General features: G+C 45.4%; 1 protein-coding gene across 2 annotated transcripts; it reads left to right on the forward strand.

The window, feature by feature from the left end:
• The first annotated feature begins 2,090 nt into the window (after window positions 1–2,090).
• MFSD3 (major facilitator superfamily domain containing 3) lies at window positions 2,091–13,591 on the forward strand. 2 transcript variants are annotated; one of them, XR_013840879.1, is made up of 7 exons: window positions 2,091–2,227; window positions 7,175–7,874; window positions 9,511–9,658; window positions 10,211–10,317; window positions 11,546–11,655; window positions 12,056–12,271; window positions 13,043–13,183. XR_013840879.1 is itself a non-coding variant. In XM_079984420.1 (6 exons), the coding sequence occupies exons 2-6, from the start codon at window positions 7,196–7,198 to the stop codon at window positions 13,205–13,207; spliced, it is 1,209 nt and encodes a 402-aa protein (XP_079840546.1). In that variant the 5' UTR covers window positions 2,091–2,227; window positions 7,175–7,195; the 3' UTR covers window positions 13,208–13,591. The 2 variants fall into 2 exon arrangements, 1 of the variants encoding a protein (XP_079840546.1); XM_079984420.1 differs by lacking the exon at window positions 12,056–12,271 and having other exon boundaries at window positions 13,043–13,591.
• The last annotated feature ends 3,814 nt before the right edge of the window (window positions 13,592–17,405 follow it).

Raw genomic sequence — 17,405 nt, forward strand, 5'->3', positions numbered from 1 at the left:
GAATTTTAAGCATAACCTTGCTAGCGTGTGAAATGAGTGCAATTGTGCGGTAGTTGGAGCATTCTTTAGCACTGCCCTTCTTTGGGATTGGGATGTAGACTGATCTTCTCCAGTCCTCTGGCCACTGCTGAGTTTTCCAAATTTGCTGGCATATTGAGTGTAGCACCTTAACAGCATCATCTTTTAAAATTTTAAATAGTTCAGCTGGAATATCATCACTTCCACTGGCCTTGTTATTAGCAGTGCTTTCTAAGGGTCATTTGACTTCACTCTCCAGGATGTCTGGCTCAAGGTCAGCAACCACACTAGAATCATAGAATAGAATCATAGAGTTGGAAGAGACCACAAGGGCCATCGAGTCCAACCCCTGCCAAGCAGGAAACACCATCAGAGCACTCCTGACATATGGATGTCAAGCCTCTGCTTAAAGACCTCCAAAGAAGGAGACTCCACCACACTCCTTGACAACAAATTCCACTGTCAAACAGCTCTTACTGTCAGGAAGTTCTTCCTAATGTTTAGGTGGAATCTTCTTTCTTGTAGTTTGGAGCCATTGCTCCATGTCCGCTTCTCTGGAGCAGCAGAAAACAACCTTTCTCCCTCCTCTATGTGACATCCTTTTATATATTTGAACATGGCTATCATATCACCCCTTAACCTCCTCTTCTCCAGGCTAAACATGCCCAGCTCCCTTAGCCGTTCCTCATAAGGCATCGTTTCCAGGCCTTTGACCATTTTGGTTGCCCTCCTCCGGACACGTTCCAGTTTGTCAGTGTCCTTCTTGAACTGTGGTGCCCAGAACTGGACACAGTACTCCAGGTGAGGTCTGACCAGAGCAGAATACAGTGGCACTATTACTTCCCTTGGTCTAGATGCTATACTCCTATTGATGCAGCCCAGAATTGCATTGGCTTTTTTAGCTGCCGCATCACACTGTTGGCTCATGTCAAGTTTGTGGTCAACCAAGACTCCTAGATCCTTTTCACATGTACTGCTCTCAAGCCAGGTGTCACCCATCTTGTATTTGTGCCTCTCATTTTTTTTGCCCAAGTGCAATACTTTACATTTCTCCCTATTAAAATTCATCTTGTTTGTTTTGGCCCAGTTCTCTAATCTGTCAAGGTCGTTTTGAAGTGTGATCCTGGGGTGTACGAGGCATCCATATCTTTCTGGTATAATTCTGCTCTATAAGGCTGCTCTATAGTGTCCTTTATTGGCAGCGCTGTATGCAGCTTGTCAAGTGCTGAAACGGGATGATGACCTCTTGCTGTTTTCTACTTCTATGGTCCCCTGACCCAAAGGGGACACAGTTTCAATGAATTACGCATGAACACTGCCGGTACTCGGTCGAACTCTGCCTCTCCAAAGCAGAGTGAGCCTCCGCTGTTGTTGACATCCGTCTGTCTCGCGAGACAAAGGAGGGGTGCGCCTTTGGGGGTTGAATCCTGCGCCGCTAGAGAGGTAAAAAGGACAGAGCGGCGCCACTCTACACTTGTGCCAAAGCCCCTTTCGATCTGAATGTTAAAATGATGTTGGATTGAAAAGAAGTGGCATTAGCAACAAAGTTGGAAAGAGTATGCAAAAATGAATTGATAATGGGCGAAAATATAGAGTTTTAACATGTTAAGATATAGAGTTAAGATAAATGAAAGAGGGTAAGGATTTGCTGATTTGATTATATTAATGGGAATACAAAAAGGGGAGGTGTGAGGAAGTCAAAGAAACAAGCTAATGAGTTTAAAGTTATAAAAAATGGATTTGTTTTAACTTTCTTTTTTATTTTTCTAGTTTTCTTGTTTTCTGTATCTTGTATTTTTGTGTGAGAGTTTTTTCCTTTTTTTGTTTTACTATGTATTTTTGTATTTATGACTTTGTGAAACCTTAATAAATATTCATTAAAAAAAACAAACAAAGCCCCTTTCGATCGACAACCGGAAGTCCTTTGCAGACAACCTTTGCAGTGAGACTGTGCCCTTTGGGGGGCAATGGCGTCGCGGCGCCGGCCGAGCGAAGCCAACAGAGAGGCGCCGCCTAGAAGGGCCGCGAGGCCTCAGACGGAGCGCCGTTTCCGGTCTAAAAGGGAGGCTTCCCTCGTTTCCCTCTCCTTGACCGGAAGCGTACCTGCGCTCATGGTCTGGGCGTTGTTCCGTTTCCCTCAGGGAGGCGGCGGCGTTTCTGCTCTCGCTGTCGGCCGGGGAAGCGCGGAGCGGAGCGGCTGGACATCTATGTGGGTCCCGCGAGCGGCGGGGAAGGAGAGGGAAGGGGCGGCTCAGCGGCGCCCTCTAGCGGCCGAAGCGCGGAAGAGCAGGGAGGGCCGGTGAGGGAGGCGGTTGCCATGGCAACGGAGGGGAGGCTGGACCGCTCGCCTCGGGGATGCTGCTGATGCTGCCAGGGAGGCGGGCACAATCCAGAGATGCTGAGTCCTGCTGGGGCCACAGGGGTTCTTATGGGGGCTGGGGAAGCTTCGTTTTTGGGAGTTGGGGGGGGACACAACGCAGGCCTGTGAGCTTCTATGTAGGTTTGGCAGGCAGGAGAGCCCCCAGCCCCCAACTCTGTTTTTTTTTATATATATATATAAATATTTATTGAAATTTTTTAAATAAATACAAAATGCAAAAATGATAAACAATATAACATGAATCATAACACATTTTTTCAAAACTTCTTTGGACTCCCTCACGTCTCCCACTCCCACTTACATCATTATAACCTTTTTCCAGCAATTTATCATCTTGTTTACATTCTTAAATCTCGTTCAATTAATTTAATCTAATAATTCTCCAGAAATTTTATATTTTCCTCAATCTCACTTATCGTCAAATTCAAATCTAATTCAATGGTAGGCAGTTATTTATGATCTAGCATCCTTCTTAGTCTTCTGCCAAATTACAATACTTTTGTAAATAAATCTTGAATTTCTTCCAGTCTTCTTCAAACCTCTCTTCTCCCAGGTCTCGAATTCTACCAGTCATCTCGGCCAGTTGCATATAGTCCATCAGCTGCATCTGCCACTCTTCCAGTGTGGGTAGATCTTGAGTTTTCCAGCTCTTAGCGATGAGTATCCTTGCTGCCGTTGTTGCATACATAAAAAATGTTCGGTCCTTCTTTAACACCTTCTGGCCGACAATGCCCAGAAGGAAGGCCTCTGGTTTCTTAGTGAAGGTATACTTAAATACCTTTTTCAACTCATTATATATCATTTCCCAGAAGGCCTTCACTCTAGGGCAAGTCCACCAGAGGTGAAAGAATGTTCCTTCATGTTCTTTACATTTCCAACATTTATTATCAGACAAATGGTATATTTTGGCAAGTTTAACTGGGGTCATGTACCATCTATATATCATTTTCATTACATTTTCCTTCAAAGCATTACATGCAGTGAAGTTCAGCCCTGTGGTCCACAACCTTTCCCAGTCCTCAAACAAGATATTATGCCCAATATCCTGAGCCCACTTTATCATAACCGATTTAACCATTTCGTCTTGTGTATTCCATTTCAACAGCAAGTTATACATTCTTGATAGTACCTTATTTTTTGGTTCTAACAATTCTGTTTCCAACTTCGATTTCTCCACCTGGAACCCTACCTTTTTGTCATTTTTAAAAACTTCTTTAATCTGAGCGTAATGTAACCAGTCTCTCCAACCCCCAACTCTGTTAGCACTTATGCAGTCATTCTGAATTCATACCCTGCACGATTGTCAAAACAACAGCGCCTCAAAGTGGTTTACGGAAAAAAAGGTTAAAATAATAATAATAATAATACAGTGGTACCTCAGGTTACATACGCTTCAGGTTACAGACGCTTCAGGTTACGGACTCCGCTAACCCAGAAATGGTGCTTCAGGTTAAGAACTTTGCTTCAGGATGAGAACAGAAATCGGGCACAGCGGGAGGCCCCATTAGCTAAAGTGGTGCTTCAGGTTAAGAACAGTTTTGGGTTAAGTATGGACCTCCGGAACGTATTAAGTACTTAACTTGAGGTACCACTGTAATAATAATAATTTTTATTTATACCCCACCCTCCCCAGCCAAGGCCAGGCTCAGGGCGGCTAACAGGCAATAATAAAAACAAGTTGAATGAATACAACTTAAAAACAAGATTAAAATACAACATTAAAATATTGAAACATTAAAATGCAGCCTCATCACAGGAGGAAAAGGAAAGAGGGGGAGGGAATCAAATTGGCTCCAAGCCAAAGGCCAGGTGGAAAACTCTGTCTTACAGGACCTGCGGAAAGAAATCAGATAACAAAACAATAACAAAACCATAACGACAGCATAAAAGATACGAAAAGTCAAAATAACAAAATTATTCATCCTTGTTTATTAAATTTGCATACCACAAAGATCACAGGGCCGTTCACAATGTAAAAATACAAAATGAGAACACATAATAGATTTTTTTTAAAATAAGAAATAAATATGAATAAATAAGTACACCAGCACTGGCTCCCTACACAAAGAAAAGTTGACAGATTGATGGTGAGAGTTAAGGGAGTCCTTTCTAATGGACTGAAAGGATGTTTAAAAGGAATCGAAGCATAGGGAGTCAACAGGATGCACTTCAGATGATAACAGACTACAGCTTGGCAGGGCCTGGTATGAGTAGGGAGTCCGACATCATTTGGGGGGCATAATGCTGGCTACCCTTGATGGCCCCCCTCAAAAAAGAGGGGGGTTAAAAAACATACCAGCATTTCTAAGTGTCTTGGTAAGCTTGCTTAAACAAGAATGTTTTTAGCAGGCAACCCCAGTTAAAAAAGGGGTCCTGAGCATCCACTGCCTCTTAGAAAGGACAGTATATATGTATGTATGTATGTATGTATTTTTTTAAAAATATACACCACTTGATTGTAAAACAACAGACAAACCTCAAAGTAGTTTACAAAAAAGGTTAAAGCAATTAAATTCTCAATAAGTAAAAATTAACAACAATAATTTAAAACTTTCACAGAGCTAAAATGACAGCAGACCAAAAACAAATTCAAACTTGCATCTACTTTCTAAACATCTGGGCAGAGGTAAAGGTAAAGGAACCCCTGACCATTAGGTCCAGTCATGGCCGACACTGGGGTTGCGGCGCTCATCTCGCTCTATAGGCGGAGGGAGCCGGCGTACAGCTTCCGGGTCATGTGGCCAGCATGACTAAGCCACTTCTGGCGAACCAGAGCAGCGCACGGAAACGCCATTTACCTTCCCGCCGGAGCAGTACCTATTTATCTACTTGCACTTTGACGTGCTTTCGAACTGCTAGGTGGGCAGGAGCAGGGACTAAGCACCAGGAGCTCACCCAGTCGCGGGGATTCAAACCTCCAACCTTCTGATCGGCAAGTCCTAGGCTCTGTGGTTTAACCCACAGCGCCACCCGTGCCACATCCGGGTCGTCTTGTCTAAACAATAATGTTTTAAGCAGGCACCGAAAAGAGTACAATGAAGGAGCCTGCCTGATGTTAATAGACAGGAATTTCCAAAGTGTAGGTGCCACCACACTAAAAGATCAAGTTCTTACAAATGTGGATTGGGTGTTTTGTGGGACCTGCAACAGTGCCAGTTCCACTGGGCTGGTCAAACAAATATTCTGATCTGCTAGAAAGGAGCTTCCTAGGTTGCAGGCATAAGAAGATCTAATGTCTCCAGTATCCGCTTCTCACAGTGGCCAACCAGATACCCAATATGGGAAGCCTGCAAGCAAGATCTGAGTTCCAGAGCATGCTCTGCTCCTGAGGTTTCCAGCAGCTGTTATTCAGAGGCACACGGCCTTTAACAGCAGAAGCAGAGCATAGCCCTTGTGGCTAGTTGCTGCTGGTAGCCGTTTTCTCCATGAATTTGTCTAATTCTCTTTTAAAGCTGTCCAAGTTGGTGGTCATCCCTATCTTTCATGGGACCAAATTCCGTAGTTTAGCTGTGTGCTGTATGAATAAATGCTTTCTTTTGTCTGTCCTGAATCTTTCAGCATTGAATTTTATTGGAGGTCCACAATTTCTAGTATTTTGAGAAAGGGAGAAAAACTCTACCCATTTTCTCCATATCATGCATGAATTTATATACCTCCATATACCTATTGTAAAACTCTGATCAGATTCTATTAGCGTACTCTAAGGATTAAATGCTAACTGCTGATAAAATTATATACATTAAGGACTGAGCACATGTAAAATCTCAATGGAAAAGTGGGTGTTTTGAATACATTGTTGTGTCCAACAGAGAAGGTAGGCAGGAGATGATTAATGGCTTTTATTGAAGATTGGTTACGTTGGTTAACTACTAGCAACGTGAAAACCATCAGGACTATTATGTCCTTCCTGCTTACAGCCCATGGTAAAATAAAATGATTCCAGTACCATTTTATGTCACTTTAAAGCTAAACAAGAATATGTAAAATAAAGACCTCAAATCTTATTTTATTCATTTAACAAAATTTATATACCAGTTGATTGTAGTAAAGCCTTTAAGTGCGTAACAAGCAATATTAAAATGCAGTGTTATCTCAATTTTCAGCTGTACCATGTTAAAGGGTATGAAATCAATTATATCAGAAGTAAAACAATAATAATAAGACTGAATTACCCTTTGTAATTTATTTTCCACCAAAGACAGGAGAGCAGGGTGGGGTAGGGTGTTGGCTTCTGCAGCCAATCAAAAAGCTAAGATACAAAAAGATCTTACGGGTTTTCTCAAATATTTGTATAAAGTTGTTGTGACTTTATTATGTTTCAGTAAGTTTCATTAGCAACCTGGAGGTTACTGGCCAAAGGCAACTTTCAGGTATTTTTAAATAAAAACAATAAACGTTTTCAAGTCCCGTTTTTCATCTACTGGGGCAATTCCATTCTGTGAAGTCATGCCACAGTACCCAGACTCTCCCCTGTTCTGCTTTCTAGAATATTAGGTTTACCAGGTATCTACCTGGAAAATCATTGTGTCTCTCTAACAGCGCCCATAAGTTGCAAAATATTATGCTGGGCGAGAAAGCTAAATCCATGCCGTCTCATTTTCATTATTTGTGTATAACATGTCTAGCCTCTGAGTTCTTTCCACAACTACCAATGGGCAAACTCCCTTTCCCTCTGGCCCTTGAATACCTACACTTCTCCTGGATGCACCTGAGGGTACAGATCCCTCCTTTCTTAGGCTGTTGAGCTCTGCCCATCTTTGCTTGTGCTCCCTGCAGGTGGATGGCAGTTCCTGAAGGATGAACGCCAAGTATGCTGTCCTCGCAATGCTGTATTTTGTCCAAGGCATCCCGTATGGGCTCCAGTCTGGGCTGCTGCCTATCTACTTCCGCACGCTGGGCCTCTCCTTTACCAAGATCAGCCTGTCTAAGGTGCTTTATGTGCCCTGGATTCTCAAGATGCTCTGGGCACCCCTGGTGGACCAGTACTTCACCAAGAGGTCGTGGCTGCTGCTCACCCTGTATGGCTTCGTTCTGGCCTGCCTGGCCTGCTCCCTCATGGCCCCCGAGACAAACTTCCTCCCGGTGGCCATCGTCCTCCTGCTCATGAACTTCTGCGCCTCCATCCAAGACATTGCAGTGGACGCAATTGCCATCCAGCTGCTGACGCAACATGAGATTGGGTACGGCAACACCATCCAGGTCGTGGCCTACAAGCTGGGCTCCGTCTTAGCAGGAGGGGGCCTGCTGACGTTCCTCCATCACCTGGGCTGGCAGACCCTCTTTGTGGGCCTGGCCCTTCTTTATGTTGTGGCCATTGGAGTCACCTGGAATGCTAACCTAAAACTGAAAGTGAGGTTCAATCCTCAATACAGTTGGGTCAGGTTCAGAACCTTAAACCCCTGCCTCATGCTCCAAGAGATGCTCAAGGTGCCGGACACTCTTTGGACTGTTGGTTTGGTGCTCCTCTATAAGTTGGGTGAGTCCTTCTAAAGACTTGCAGCTGCAGATTATGCTGGTGAGCCAAATAGTTGATCTGTTAGGACATGAACAGTGTGTCTTAGGGAAAGGGGTCCAGGCTACTGGGGAGAGGGTAACATGGGGCTATTGTGTGCAGCTCAGCAAAGCCACATGATGTAGACCTTCCAAGTTGATGCTGTTTCAGGTGTAAGAGGTGAGGGTGAGGACACTATAGTTTTGAATGCACCTCCTCTTAAGCACCTTCAGCTTCTTAGCTCTTCCGGTTTCTCCAGCCTAGTGACTTCCAGATGTTTCGGACTGCAACCCCCATCAGCCATGGGGAGGCTGTCTTACGTCATGTGCTTTTTAAGTAACTGAGTTAGCCTGCATCTTGTGACCCACCCCCAGAGTTACAACAGAGAGAGCTTCTCTGGCAGTTAGACCTCTACAGCCTGTGTGTCTGACGCCCTTGTTACAACAGCTCTGCTGGATACTGGCCTGCTTCCAGGCCCAATTCAAAGTGCTGGTTGTGACCTATAAAGTCCTATATCAGAGCTTTCAAAATGGCGTGTCGCAACATATTAGCATGTCGGCTGCAGTGTGTAGGTGTGTCGTGCGAATGCTTCCCATGCTCCTCCTGGGGTTGGAAAGGGGTTTAACCTCCAGTTTGCTAGTAAAACTGAATTACTGTGTCGCGAAATGATGCATGTCTAAAAAGTGTGTCAGCAACATGAAAAGTTTGGAAAGCTCTGCCCTATATGGTTCTAGCCCAAGCTATCTGAAAGGCTATACAGTGGTACCTCAGGTTACATATGCTTCAGGTTACATACGCTTCAGGTTACGGACTCCGCTAACCCAGAAATATTCCCTCGGGTTAAGAACTTTGCTTCAGGATGAGAACAGAAATCGTGCTCCGGCGGCACGGTGGCAGCAGCAGTGGGAGGCCCCATTAGCTAAAGTGGTGCTTCAGGTTAAGAACAGTTTCAGGTTAAGAACGGACCTCGGGAACAAATTAAGTACTTAACCCGCGGTACCACTGTATTCATCCATGCAGACAGCGACCATTTTGCATGCGTCTGATTGACGTGTGAACACCAGTGCATGGGTCGTTTTGGACCTGGGAGAGGGCAGAATGGGGGCAGAACAGGGTGGGGCATAACAAGGTGGGCAGGCTTATGCTCACCCCACCGACACAGGGGCCAGGAATAGAGTCCCTGCGCAAAGTGGTTGCTGCCTGTAATAGTAACTATAATTCCTATTCCTGTTACAGTGGTGCCCCGCAAGACGAACGCCTCGCAAGACGGAAAACCCGCTAGACGAAAGGGTTTTCCGTTTTGGAGGCGCTTCGCAAAACGAATTTCCTATGGGCATGCTTCGCAAGACGAAAATGTCTTGCGAGTTCCTGCGGGTTTTTTCCCCTCCCCCCCTTTTCCTAAGCCGCTAAGCCGCTTATCAGCTGATCCGCTAAGCCGCTAATAGCGCTAATCCGCTAAGCTGTCAAAGGGCTTGCTTTGCAAGACGAAAAAACCGCAAGACGAAGAGACTCGCTGAACGGATTCTTTTCGACTTGTGAGGCACCGCTGTATTTGCAGCAGCTGAGGTTCCCCAGCCCAGGGCAGGCTTTGCTGGAAACTGAACCTTGATTCTCCTTGCAGGTGAACAAGGGGCCATATCCATGTTTCCCCTCTTCCTACTGGACCATTCCTTTTCCCCACAGGAGCTTGGCTTCTGGAATGGGATTGTCGCCATGATCTTCTCCATTATAGGCTCCTCACTCGGAGGCTATCTGATGTCAAAACAGGGGTAAGCACCATCAGCCTTCAAATGGTTCATGCTGTGGATTCTCCATGTGGTTTTTCATCCTACTCTGCCCAACTTTTCACTTCTAGCAGGCACTTTCTTCCTGCCGTGCTTTGTCCCAATTTTGCAGAATTAGGAGACTCCCGTACACTGAGAAGTGGGGAGAAAAGAGAATCAGGAATGCCTGATTTGCTCTCAGGAATCCGTATCTTTTGCCGCCTCAAGGACCGGAAGTATTTTACAAAAACAAAAAAACTATGGATCCTCAAAGGGTTGAATGGCCATTTGCAAATGCTTTTGAAATCACGCCCACCTGCTACCTATTATCCTTTGACTCCCTCTGCACTCACTTAGAAATAGCTACCATTTCCACAGCACATCTTTTGCCCTGCTTGCAACATCTACCCCAGAATGCTGAAGACTGGATCTTTTCTCCAGGGCAGCCTTTTCACTTCAGCCTCTGTCCTTGCCGCCCTGCAATGAACCGCTTCTTGTGCTGTCCCTGAGTGCTTCTGCCATCCCTGATGACTTTCCTTTGTGGCTTGTTCTCCCCAGGAACCCCTTTTCTATGCTGAAGACCTTGATGATATTCCGCTTGTTCAGCCTGGTCTTCCAAACACTCCTGCTGGTTGCCTATGAGGACAAAAAACCAGTATTTGAAGGTGAGCTGAAAGCAGCCCAACACAGCAGCTGTTTCTTCTGCTTCAGTCTCGGTTCGGATCTCATCCAAGAGTCCTAAAGTCACAAATGTGTTTACTGTGGTTTATTCTCCCCACCCTGAATCTGAGTGTTTGCAGAATTTGAGGGACTTCAATGAGGGCGACCTTTTATAATGGCATTGCAGAGTGAACGCTCTTAGATGCAGCAACTCTCCCCATCTGTCCACACAAATATTCCTAGTACATGAGGATAAGAAATGGTGCATTATTGACTGTGGCTGAAGGCCACACAGAACAGGGGTGAGAGCTCAAAAGCTTCCCTCTTCTAAGGATTTATGGGACCGCCTGGTCTGCCCTGCAGAGGACCTTAAGGTCCATGAATAACCATAGTTTAGAGGTCCCAGGCCCTAAGGAAGTTAGATTATCCTCCACCAGGGCCGGGGCCTTCTCAGTGATGGCTCTGACCTGGTGGAACGCTCTGTCCCATGAGACCAGGTCCCTGCAGGCTTCAACTTCCGTCGGGCCTGTAAGACAGAGCTATTCCACCTGGCTTTAAATTTGAATTCATCCTGATCTTTTATTTCCCTTCTCTTCCCTCCCCCTCCTCTTTTATGAAGATTACCCACTCTGAGACCCCACATCTAATTCTCCCCTGGTCTCCTCGCTGGACCAAGTAGGACTAATTCAGCCAGCTAGCCCTGGGGATTATCTAATGCTTATTAGATGGATTTCCCCTAAATTGATTTCTGAACTTTGAATTTTATTGTTATTCATGTTTTTATACTGTATTTTATGCTGCTTTTACAATTAAGTGTTTTGAATTTGTTGTTAGCCGCCCTGAGCCCAGTTTTTTGAACTAGGAAGGGCGGGTATAAATAAAAATTTATATATATAGGTCTGCAAATGACTGCAAGGTCTGCAAATGACTCCATATATATATATATATATGGAGTCATTTGCAGACCTTGCCTGCAAATTTGCACATGCACACTTGCAACCAGGAAGGCCAAAATTTTGCTAAGCAATGGAAACTCTCAAGTTCCTCAAGAGTTCAGGCCCAGCAGCAGGTAAAGAGACTGTAGCTCTTGAATCCTTAACCAACACCTTCTTCAGGTTTTTGGAAGCCAACCAGACACTTTTCCCCGTTTGCTGCTTCTAGACTAACAGATCTCTCCCTCCCTCCCTCCCTCCCTCTTTCACTCTCTCTCTCTTTCTCTCTCTCTGTGTCCAGTGGCAGCTGTGCTGAGCATCTTCCTACAGCACTTCATTGCTGGCCTGGTAACCACCTTAACATTCAGCATAATGATGCAATGTGCACAAAAGGCCCAGGAGAACATACAGGTACAACTCTTGCCTCTACATTCTGCTCCCCGCCCCACTGCCCAAAGAACATGTGTTGGTTTGCTTTGGTGCTTTAAAAAGCTTTAGTTCTTTAAAAAGCCAATTCACTTACTATGAACTAGTAACGTCTTAACTAGAGGTGGGAAGGCCTGGAAAAAAACCCTGGAAAAATGGGGAGGGGACCAGGCTTTTTTCCGTTTTTCCCGAAAGCCGTTTCCCCCCAGAAAAATGAGGTGGGGGGGGGGAGTGTGAGGAATATTCAAACTATCAAAGTTGTTTTCAATTTTTCTGGAAAAAAACGGCTTTGGAAATTTCCCCCTGGTATTCTTCCAGGCCTTTCCATCTCCAGTCTTAAACCACCTTCTAATTTATTGAGGTTTCTGGTTATTTGTACCCCTAGGTATCTGAACCTGGTGTGGCAAAGTTTTATCTTGGTGACATTAGTAAGTTTTTGGGTGTGGGGAGGGGTGTTGAAGCACATAGCTTCTGACTTTGCAAAGTTTATTTGTAGGCCCAGCACCATTGCAAATGTGTTGAGTTCTCTGGTTAGGGAGGTTGCTGTGTTTATGGGGTCTGGTGCTGTGACCATTAGGTCATCTGCAAAGAGCAATAATTTGTAGGTTCTGCCTTTTATTTCCACTCCCTTGATATCTGTGGCCGCTCGGATTGCTAAGGGTTCCAGAGCCAGGATAAATAAGATAATTTTTTTCTTTTACATTGTGTTTTAATGCTGTAACCTGCCCTGGGACTTTAGGGTGAAGGGTGGGGAACAAATGAATAAAGGAATAACATTTGCTCCTCTCTTGCTCTTCATTCAAGAAGGGTGTGTGGAAATGAGCCTTTAGGCCAGGCATAGGCAAACCCCGCCATCCACATGTTTTGAGACTACAATTCCCATCATCCCTGGCCACTGGTCCTGTTAGCTAGGGAACATGGGAGTTGTAGGCCAAAAACATCTGGATGGCTGAGTTTGCCTATGCCTGCTTTAGGCTCTCTTCAAATATAAATGGGATGCAGGTGGCGCTGTGGGTTAAACCACAGAGCTTAGGACCTGCCAACCTAGCAGTTTGAAAGCACGTCAAAGTGCAAGTAGATAAAAAGGTTACGCTCCGGCGGGAAGGTAAACGGCATTTCCGTGCGCTGCTCTGGTTCACCGGAAGCGGCTCAGTCATGCTAGCCACATGACCCGAAAGCTGTACGCCGGCTCCCTCGGCCGGTAAAGCGAGATGAGCACCACAACCCCAGAGTCAGCCACGACTGGACCTAAAGGTCAGGGGTCCCTTTACCTTTACAAATATAAATGGGGAGGGGAACAATTCTGTGCGCTGCCTCTGGGCTGTGGGCTGGATCCCCTCTTCTCCTTACGACGCCTCTCTTTCCTCTGCAGGCCACTCACTACTCCCTGCTGGCCACGCTGGAAGTGCTGGGCAAACTGGTCTTCAGCAGCCTGGCAGGCATCGTGGTGGACTGGCTGGGCTTCGTCGGGGCTTTTAGCGTTTTCCTCGCCCTCTCCAGCATCTCTGTTGCCTACATACTGTCTTCCAGAAGGTGATGGCTGCTACCACCAGGAGGAGGAAGAGGAGAACCTGACAGGAAGCAGGGTCACTGTGGGCCAGAGGTGGCCAAGGGGAATTTCCAGGTCTTTGCAGCCCCGTAAGCCACAATTCCTCAGGGATCTCACAGCCCTTTGTGAGGGGGAAGAGCTGGCAAGGGCCTCCCTCAAAGTAATTTTCTCAGGAACTCTCCTTCTATTTGCCAGGGAAAGTCCACGGTTCTCCGTTCAGGCTAAACACACAAGAAGTGTGTTTAGACTGAATTCCAAGGTCAGTTAATGCCTCAGTGTTTATTGTCAGTGACTGAGAAGTAAAGGAGGGCAGGATCGCTGTCTGTGGCAGGGCGTGAGAGCAAATAAATAAACTTTTTTAAAATAAAGAAACACACAGTTGGATTTACTTCTGAGGAAATGCTCATAGGGTTGGGCTGCAAGGTAGGTGGCTTCTTGAACCCAGCTCTGCTTGGGTCCTGGAGCAGCGAGGCACAGCGAGTCCTGGAGAATGGCAAGGGACATCATAAGATCGGGATCAGGCCCAAACCCTACCCAGTCCAGCATCCAGATGCCTCAACGGGAGACCCAAAAGCTGGACCTCTTGAGTGGCACAGCATCTCTCCCCACCTGTTAATCACCTGATGGTCACCAACAGCGCCAGGTGACTCAAATGTCAGAGGAAAGATTTGGGAGTTCAGGTTGCACCTGCAAAGGAATATATCTTTTCCCCTTTGCATTTCTGTCTTGAATTCAAGCCACAGCTGCAAAGGAGGATTCAGGAATAATTATTATTATTATTATTATTTATTATTTATACCCCACCCATCTGGCTGGGTTTCCCCAGCCACTCTGGGCGGCTTCCAACAAAAGACTAAAATACAATAGTCTATTAAACATTAACAGCTTCCCTGAACAGGGCTGCCTTCAGATGTCTTCTAAAATCTGGTAGTTGTTGTTCTCTTTGACATCTTGTGAGAAGGTGTCCCACAGGGCGGGTGCCACCACCGAGAAGGCCCTCTGCCTGGTTCCCTGTAACTTGGCTTCTCCCAGGGAGGGAACCGCCAGAAGGCCCTCAGAGCTGGACCTCTGTGTCCAGGCAGAACGATGGGGGTGGAGGAACACTTTAAAGTCTGCTTCCGACTTTTCTTCCACTTAGCCATGGCTTGGAAGTTTACCATAACTGCCATGTAGGATGTCAAGTCAGAAAGGTGGGCATGGTTTGCTCAGAACCACCTGGTGTGCCAACCTTTGAAGCCTTTCGGGTCTAATTAGGCCTGTGAATGGGCGACTCCTGTTTAAGGAGCGGCCACTCACTGGCAGACAAATCGCCTAGTCATAATAATAATAATAATAATAATAATAATAATAATAAATTTTATTTATACCCTGCTCTCCCCAGCCAAGACTGGGCTCAGGGCGGCTAGCACCCGATATAAAAATTGATTAAAATACAACTTAAAAGCAAGATTAAAATACAACATTAAAATACAGCCTCATTTCAATGGAAACTCAAATCAAAGACTTTTTTGGGGATGAAAACATCAAGTCTTCACCAAGGCTAACTTTCCAGACTAGTCCTACATGGGCCAGAAAAAAGCCAGGGAAGTCCCCAAATAGGAGTTCCATCATAGGAGGAGAAAGGAAAAAAGAAAGAGGGGGAGGGGATCAAGTGGATTCCAAGCCAAAGGCCAGGCGGAACAACTCTGTCTTACAGGCCATGCGGAAAGAAATCAGATCCTGCAGGGCCCTGGTCTCATGAGACAGATGGTATCCACTCTAGAGGTTTTAAACTGCTGGTCTGCTAACAAAAACCATTAGGTTGACCCTAAAATTTGCCTCTGAACTTGAAGACATGAAAGTAGCATCATTTTTTTAAACAAGGGATTTAGAGGGCATCCTGGCGGTTGCAGCCTATGCTGCTTCCACATGAATGGAAACCATTGCGGAAGATAGCATTGCCGGCAAGGATAGCACAAGACTCGTAATCTCAGGTATGTGGGTTCAAGATTCCTGCATTTCAGGGGGTTGGACTAGATGACCCTCATGGTTCCCTGCCAACTCTACTGAAATATACTCGGAGTCAAGTGTGGATTTCATGCTCTTTATTCAGCTCAGAGTAGTGAGGAATGGAAGTTCCCCCAGAATGTCTGCTTTATATACATTATTTACACAATGGGCCCCACATGATTGGCTAATTCTGGGATTCTCCTGTAGGCCAATCAGGTTGCGGATTCACTTCCACCTGGAGCTGGATTGGGTGGCTCCTGCGGACCAATCAGATTGCTGCATTCTTTAGTTGGAGTTTCTTTTTTTATTTTAAATAATATTTATTCAAATTTTGAAAATTACAAAAAGGAACAATAAAAAATAAAAATAAAACAAAAGACATAAGAAATACGAACAAACAATTAAAACAAAAACAAAAACAGATCAGATCTTTACATAGCTTTCTTTCCTTTACTTATTTCCTTGACCTCCTCACACCTCCCTTTTTTGTATTCTAGTTCAGTTAGATGTTTCAGCAAATCCCTTCCAGCTTTGTTTTTATCCTAATAATTTATCTTTTGTTGTTGTTGTTTAGTCGTGTCCGACTCTTCATGACCCCATGGACCAGAGAACGCCAGGCACTCCTGTCCTCCACTGCCCCCCGCAGTTTGGTCAGACTCATGCTGGTAACCTCGAAAACACTGTCCAACCATCTCGTCCTCTGTCGCCCCCTTCTCCTTGTGCCCTCCATCTTTCCCAGCATCAGGGTCTTCTCCAGGGAGTCTTCTCTTCTCATGAGGTGGCCAAAGTACTAGAGCCTCAGCTTCACAATCTGTCCTTCCAGTGAGCACTCAGGGCTGATTTCCTTCAGAATGGAGAGGTCTGATCTTCTTGCAGTCCATGGGACTCTCAAGAGTCTCCTCCAGCACCAGAATTCAAAAGCATCAATTCTTCGGCGATCAGCCTTCTTTATGGTCCAGCTCTCACTTCCATACATCACTACTGGGAAAACCATAGCTTGAACTATACGGACCTTTGTTGGCAAGGTGATGTCTCTACTTCTCAAGATGCTGTCTAGGCCTGTCATTGCCCTTCTCCCAAGAAGCAGGCGTCTTTTAATTTCGTGGCTGCTGTCACCATCTGCAGTGATCATGGAGCCCAAGAAAGTAAAATCTCTCACTGCCTCCATTTCTTCCCCTTCTATTTGCCAGGAGGTGATGGGACCAGTAGCCATGATCTTCGTTTTTTTGATGTTGAGCTTCAGACCATATTTTGCACTCTCCTCTTTCACCCTCAATAAAAGGTTCTTTAATTCCTCCTCACTTTCTGCCATCAAGGTTGTGTCATCTGCATATCTGAGGTTGTTGATATTTCTTCCGGCAATCTTAATTCCGGCTAGGGATTCATCCAGCCCAGCCTTTCGCATGATGAATTCTGCATATAAGTTAAATAAGCAGGGAGACAAAATGCAGCCTTGTCGTACTCCTTTCCCAATTTTGAACCAGTCAGTTGTTCCATATCCAGTTCTAACTGTAGCTTCTTGTATAATTCTTGTATAATATAATATAATATAATATAATATAATATAATATAATATAATATAGCTTCTTGTATAATTCTTGTATAATATACTGTAATTCTCGTCTTTCACCAATTAATAAATCAATTTTAACCTAATCCTTTATATCATTTCTGCTAAAACCACATTACTTCATTCCAACAACCTTCTAACATTCCTTAATTTTGCAATGTTTCTGTAAATAAACTTTAATTTTTTTCCAATCTTCTTCCACCGACTCTTCACCTTGGTCTCGGATTCTGCCAGTCATTTCCGCCAGTTCCATATAGTCCATCACCTTTAGTTGGAGTTTCTTAAGTCTTCCATCCCGGATTTTAAAATCCTTCAACTAATTTTTTTTATATATATATTCTTACCCTTTTCATACCCTACCTTTCCCAATCCCACCTCACGTTTTGCGGCTTCCCCAGTTATCCCTCCTCGCCTTGGACGCTCGTGTTTGCTCCGACCCTGCTTTCCAAGGCGCTAGTCCTCAGCGCTCCTCCGAAGCTCCGCCCCTCCCGTGAGGTCATGACGCCGCGTCCAGGGGGCGGGGCTTCATCGGCCCACTCCCGCGAGCCTCCTCCGCATTGGCCGCCGAGGAGCGGCCCCGCCCCCCTCTCCGGCCACAGCCAATCGGAGCGCGGTGGGGCGGGGGCA

The sequence above is a fragment of the Podarcis cretensis genome (assembly GCF_951804945.1).
Source record: "Podarcis cretensis genome assembly, chromosome: 7".
In the NCBI taxonomy this organism is placed as follows: Eukaryota; Metazoa; Chordata; class Lepidosauria; order Squamata; family Lacertidae; genus Podarcis; species Podarcis cretensis.